At 33.7% G+C, this 7,106-nt stretch overlaps 1 protein-coding gene across 1 annotated transcript; it reads right to left on the bottom strand.

Annotated features, from left to right (window-relative positions):
* Positions 1-1,245: 1,245 nt before the first annotated feature.
* Positions 1,246-6,060, bottom strand: COG0212 (NagB/RpiA/CoA transferase-like superfamily protein). Its single transcript, XM_022910553.2, has 6 exons — positions 5,177-6,060; positions 5,003-5,093; positions 4,345-4,571; positions 3,545-3,620; positions 2,143-2,268; positions 1,246-1,715 (listed from the first exon to the last, which is right to left on the bottom strand). The coding sequence occupies exons 1-6, from the start codon at positions 5,618-5,620 to the stop codon at positions 1,558-1,560; spliced, it is 1,122 nt and encodes a 373-aa protein (XP_022766288.1). The 5' UTR covers positions 5,621-6,060; the 3' UTR covers positions 1,246-1,557.
* Positions 6,061-7,106: the final 1,046 nt, after the last annotated feature.

Below are 7,106 nucleotides of genomic sequence, written 5' to 3'. Positions count from 1 at the left end.
TCCATCTTTACTCCTTGACTTTTCAAGTTATTTTGGTGTGCAATATTGTCTTTATTTACTTAGAAATTTATGATTATTATTTTAATTTGGTATTCAAATTGTCAAAATTTTTAATTAACCAATTCACCCCCTCTTGGTTTATTAATACTTTAAGTTAACAAATAAAAAACATAAAAATAATTTTTGTAATAAATATTTACTATGTAAAATAAATTACCAACAAAATAAAGCTTAAAAAATATTTTGTTAATTTATTAGGTGTTTGAATGTGATTAGTATATATAAGCATAGGATATTAATGTATACATATATATTATTTATTTTATGTAATACAAATATAAATAAAAAATATATAATAGTTATTGGAGTCAGGCCGAATCTAGACTTTAAACTTCAAATTCAAGGTCCTAACCTAAAATTCAAATCCAAACTCATTTAATGGGTCTAAATTTCATATCTCTTCCAAATTTTGAATAAGCTTTCAAACTCAAATGGATAAGTTAACCCTTGAAACAAATTTATGTGCAACTCTTATTAAATCAACATAAAATCAAGGGCAGCTCAGCCCAGAATAATTTTGAAAACCCTTTTACTTATTTAATGTTTGATTTTATATTAAATAAATTTACATTGATCCTTTCAAATTCAAATATATAATTTATCTATTTTATTAATTTTCGAAGTCTAAATTCCAACTTTGTGGTGAATTAATGTTTCCTAGTCGTTAAAGTTTTGCTAAATTCGTCATCTGAGATTCCAAAATGTTCAAATTCATGTTTGAAAAAAAGAAAGAAAATGAAAGGAAAAAAAGAAAAAAATTATTTTTCATTATATTTGGTAGGAAGAATGAAAAAAAAAATTGTAAAAAAAAAAACTAATTTTTTGGTGCTTATAAAATAATTAAATTTAATTGAATAAAATTTTTCTTTCACATTTAAAAAGATGTAATTTGAAAGAAAATGAAATGTACAAATTTACTCATTTTTCTTTATTTTCCTTTTTCCCTACTACCAAAAATAAAAAAGAAATGTAATTTCTCGTGAGTGTCATCGTGGTCATCATCATCACCGCATATGGTATTGATTTCTATGCATTCGATAGTAGTACTGAACCGAAGTGCCAATAAAGATGAAGCCCTAGAAAACTGTCAGGAAGGAGGAAAAATAGGTCTCGCCTCTCACTCCTTTTTGAATGAACTTGTTTTACTTTATTCTCATAAATCTCGTGTATATATATATATATATATTGATACAAAATATTTACTTTATTTATTCTCATAATTCTCCAGTTTATATATTTTTTTTTATACAAAATAGGCTAAGGTCTATAGAGAATTTAGAAAGTAGAATTTACACCCTTTGACAAGTGACCCATTTGGGCTAAAGCCTTAACTCTTAGGTTCAAAAACCTCAAAACTATATACATACACTACGAATGAAATTTAGAGAAACAAGTGGTGTCTAACCTTTAGCATCGTACAAAAATATGTACTCCCAAGAAATCAATGTATTTAATTGATGCCTCAGATTGGAATTCTTCTTCTACCATCTTCACTATTTAAGAATGCCGGTGCTTTGCTCGAGCAGCCGGGGGCAATTTCTCAGATGGACCACATGGAAGGTTCTGTCCAGTCTCCCGTTCAATTCTGCTTTTGAGCTCTCTTAGTATCCGAATTTGCCCCAGCTTTTCAGGAGACAATTTCTCCCAATAGATACCTGCAAAGGGAAGAATGGTTAGGTCCTAGGCTAAATTTCTTCTGCTATGACAGATGACCTGTGGATCAAGAAAGGTTTTCTTATTTTCCAGTTGGCAAAGCAATAGAAGAACTGAATGCTGCCACTAGAACCCAAGCATCTTATGGAAACATCTCCAACAGAGAAAGGAAAAATTATTAAATGGTGGAATGATGTTCAGATACTTTCTGCCAGGATCTTTCTTTGGTAACATTAACACCCAGTAATGGCATTTTTCACTTTTAAAAGGTGTATTTATAAAGCTCCTTCCCACTTTTGTACTTTAAGTAACCACTAATTTTCAGGGTAAAGTGTAAGCTAGAGGCTGTCAAATAGAACACCCAGTGAAAAGATTATGGCAACGGTAAAAGACCTCAAATCAAAAATAAAACAAGAGAATTTCACCAACCTTGAGGCTTCGGGATTGCTGTATCGGTAAAAATAACTTGAGTAGAAGTACATAAGATGTCAACAGGAACATCATGGACCAACAGTTTCTCAACTGGAATATCATCTACCAACTGACAGTCATGCACTGTAACAAGTTAAATGCTACATGTAAACACAGGTCCAATAAACAAGGTGAGAAAATGGTTAGACAACAAGTAACACATATATTAATGTTGCAGTATCAAGAACATAAAATAGAGAAGAGAGATCAGAGGAATTACCGCTGATAATCACTCTAAATTCATTTTTCTGCTTTATATACAAAATACTTCAAGTACAGAGCAGTTAGACAAATCTCCACGAATAAGGAGCTTCACTGCTTTATAACTAACTTACCACCCAAATGCTACATTTGACAGATTATAAAGATATTTTCTCTAGTTCAGACAGTCTAGAAAATCTCGAAATCTAAAAGTTGATAATAATTTATGCTGAAGTAATAGAAGCAAAAGTCCAAAAAGGCTAAACAGTTAATCATTTGGGGCCCAAAAATAACAGGTCATGTTTTTGGACCTTCATTCATTTTTCTGCTTTATATACAAAATACTTCAAGTGCGGAGCAGTTAGACAAATCTCCATGAATAAGGAGCTTCACTGCTTTATAACTAACTTACCACCCAGAAGCTACATTTGACAGATTATAAAAATATTTTCTCTAGTTCAGACTGTCTAGAAAATCTCGTAATCTAAAAGTTGATAATAATTTATGGTGAAGTAATAGAAGCAAAAGACCAAAAAGGCTAAACAGTTAATCATTTGGGGGCCAAAAATAACAGGTCATGCTTTTGGACCTGGTATTACAATTCATGATATTGTTTTGTCTTAGATGACACTTCTTTTTTTATCAAAAATACTAGAGATAAAGTAGCAATAGTATAATTCAATTACTACAGATGACAGGAAACATTCAAGGAGGTTCGGAAGTCCAATCACCTTATACCATCTATTGGACAAGCATCAAGAAATAAAGAAAAACCTAATCAAGAAATAAAGAAAAACCTAACAGATAAAACATATGCAATCGTTCAACAACCTACGCATGAGATTCGTATCTGCAGTTCACACGTACCATCCAGTGAGGGTAACTCACTTTTCAATAAATTTGAGTGCTAGAGAGTTGCAGATATGTCTAAATGTTCCAATTAATTGAAATTCAAATTATTATCATGTGCTTTGAGAATGTTAAAACTCATTAAAAAATCAAGATATTGTGCTGCAGTCTAAAACATTTCCAACAGACCACTGGCTTGCTGTTACAGGTTCAACTTTGAGCACTCTTTTGTATACCCATAGCAGTTTAAATGGAAAGAGATGTCTCTTAAAATCTCCTAACTTCAGCGAAAGATAGGTGAATGTTGTACCTGAGGTGATCACCTGGGTTGAATCATCAATGGCACCCATATACCGCAGCATGCCATATTCAAGTTCAGCAAATCCCTGCAGCCAAGTCCCAAATTTCTCTTAAAATAAGAAAAATTCATCACTTCTTATAATCTACCATCTCAAACCCAATATACTCTACACCAAAACCACAAAAATCAATTCTAGCTCAAAATGAAAACACTTGAATTTGCAATTTAAAGCTCTCAACATATATATACACTAAAACATTAGACAGAAATTCCATCTCACACACAAAAAAAACCTGTTTCCTTGATCTACAGAGGAGTTTCTACGCATAGTTTCAATTAGCTATAGCAGTTTGGAAAGGGTAATACAACTACATAAGTCCTCTCGGTAGGGTAATGGAGATAAGTTTTCATTCAGACAATGATACAGTGCCAAAGCAATGTTGAATCATAAGATAACAAGTGAATGCCAGTTAATGTGTTCAACTTGTAGAAAAACAAATTGCCTTATTAGCAACCAAGAAAATAAGCAACAGAAACTGCCAGTTTCTGCAAGTTATTAGCACTTAAAACTGATCAGAATGATTCATTTATCCGCTGATTATAGACTATCAGATGAGATAATAAAAGAAATGGCTTATAACTAGAAATTAGTATTTTGTATTTTCCAATGTGGTAGAACACAAAATTATGTTTTTAGATCCTATTTTCTTCCATCATGAACTTACACTTACATGACAACCAATAAAAACTGGAAACAAGAAAAAAAAAAAAAAAAGGCAGTAATGTAGCAAGATAGAATGGATCTTTACCTCTCCCTTGCCAAGTCGAGCCCCAGTCTTCGGATCTACAGCAACTGAACCAATGACAATTACATCTACCTTGATCTTTTCATCCAATCCAATTGGCCTTCCATACTTTGCAGCCCCTACAGAACTGCATGCCTCGTTGATGGTACTAGGAGTTAGCATAGAGGATTCAAGTACTGAAAAGAAACCGGTTCTCAAACGAGGTTGAGGAGTCAACAACTTCTTGCCATCTGTACATATGTAGAGGTCATATACTTGGCTAAGAATATAGTTGCTCCAGTACGAGAACAAATATGTTATAAACGTCATTAAAAGAATGTGGATTGATTTCAAATGATCAAAATCCAACATATGCACACAAATAAAACTCTCCTGTATGAATCAATGAACAACAGCCAGTCTATTAGCAATGTTAAGTAATAACACTGCCCATTAGTGCAACTGCTGATAGGACCTCACTCATGAACTGAAGACCAAAAATATAATTCCATTTAACGTATTAATATTTCCTCCGCATATATGAAACGCATCTTTAAAGCTACAAAATTAGCAGCACAATAAATACGAACAAAATGGGATTCTTAGAATTCATAATTAAATGTAAATGGAATGCATTTGATCACTATAGGCATACCAAATTGACTGTTTTGAATAAACTAACCAGATAGAGTGATAAACCTGACTTGCTTTTGAGGCGAATCCGGGTTTACCTTCACACAATTTGCCATCCCAAATGCCTCCAGCTCACTCAACTGCCCACAAAAAGAAAAAAAAAAAAGTTTATCTCTTTAACCAAATAAAACCGAGAAAACTCAACAGTCTAAAAGGTTACTACTTTTTTGGCAGCAGCTGAGGCACCAATAAAGTTCGGGATCCGATGATGAACGGGCCTGGGGTTCTGGGCAATATTCTGCGCCTCCATTAAATCCCAAACCCTTTTACGGATGACCCATTTCCAAGCTTTGGGATCATCTTCTGCTTCCGCAATCGTTTCCATCATTCTTTTGGAAGTCTGGGCCATTGATTCTCGAGCCTTTGCGTCCAGTATCAGCCTCTCAGCTTCAAATGCCGACTCGTCGAACTCCTTAGCTTTAGAATTATAATTTTTCCTGCTTTGGAGTCTGAAACTGAATGAAGCGAAATGATGGTTAAATTTTTTATTGGCGAAAAAGTAGTAGTTGTGATTGTAGGTAGATGGAGCTGACAATCGGATCATATTTGAGTCCATGGAACGGAATTTCAGGTAACAATGAACCAAATCAGCAGTGTTGGTGTGCATGCTGTAATTTTTCGTTGGTGAATTGATGAGAGAAGATGATAAAGATTGGACGGCTCAGATCCGAGTTTGACCTTGATTAATGTGATCCAATAGTAGTATGCGAGTTCTATTATATTTTTTTAATTCCAGCCAAATAAATTGACGAAAAAAAAATTGGACGCCATTTACTACAGCAAAGAGGACTAAATTTACTGAAATTTAATCTCAAAACTGACTCATTGGAGCAAAAATAGAAGCGATGCTGTTGATCATTTGCTTAAGGACACCTCTAGTCTCAAGCTTCAAGGCTCAAGCTCTACTTTCGTCGTGTATATGCATCAAGATGGAACCCCTCAGGTTTGATTCATTACGGTAAATATATGAACTTTGGTTTGTGTCGGTGTCGAGCAAAATCTAAAATGGCATCAAATCAAGGATCGGAGGTCAATCAATAACAAAAGTCGAAGGTATCTTTCATGTTTGTACTCCGACGCTCATATCAGTGCTTATAAAAAAAAAGAATATAGAAAAAATATAAAGAAAACAAGGAAATAAAAGAATAGCACTTAGATGAAAAACAACTATTTACACTTGTGTCAGAGGGAGCTCCGAGCCAAATTGGCTCGAATTTTATCAAAAGGCATACGGTTGACGAGATCAAACTGACCTGATCTGGTAGACGAGGACCCAATCACATAGTGACACATTGACATATTCATATGCGTTCAAATGAGCGAGTAACCTAGGTGAGCTGATGTGGACTCTGACTTAGGTCAATACACCATGTCAACATGATGTGGAATGTCAATAAGGCCTTTAGTGTATTGTTGAGTCATAATAAAGAGCGAAAAGTCCACTATGTCCTTTGGACTACAAAATGCTCCAATGGTTTTGACCTTTATGCAATCTAAGGTGTCGAAGTACTTCAGTAGGTTAAATGGTCCAATATGTTCTACCTCGAGATGTTTTTTCCATCATTATTTTTGAGCTAGTTTGTTGACCACTGGTTTTAACAAGTCTAAGCTTTTTATTTGGTATAATCTGATCTTAATTCATAATGATTTTTTGTGACGTCGAGAGATTGTGATGCTCACAATCCCACGTTGAAAGAATTTATAGATATGATACGATATATATATATATATAGATATCTAAACCTAAACCTATGATGTACTTTTTGTGAGATAAAATTGTGAGATATTTGGGTCAAATCAAATAATACCTCACAGATTAGGTGTGGATCTTCACAAGTGACATAAAAGTGATCATCAATCAACGAAAACTAAGTACTACATCTAAGAGTCACTAAGTGTTAGATGGTAAGACCGTGAGAGTCACTAAATACTACACGATGAAGAGCCACCTCTAAAATCTTAACGTCTGGTGTGATCTTGATCTATGGTTAGGCTTAGCTTAACCGAGACATCAAGCTTAAAAAGTGGAAAGATTGTGACGCCTCCAATCTAATATAAAAAAAAATGTTGATATGGTATGATATATATGTAGA

The sequence above is a fragment of the Durio zibethinus genome, chromosome 1 (genome assembly GCF_047325235.1).
Source record: "Durio zibethinus cultivar Kanyao isolate XHJ-2024 chromosome 1, ASM4732523v1, whole genome shotgun sequence".
In the NCBI taxonomy this organism is placed as follows: Eukaryota; Viridiplantae; Streptophyta; class Magnoliopsida; order Malvales; family Malvaceae; genus Durio; species Durio zibethinus.
The sequence above is the reverse complement of the archived record's forward strand: the minus strand, read 5'-3'. Positions and strand labels throughout refer to the sequence as shown.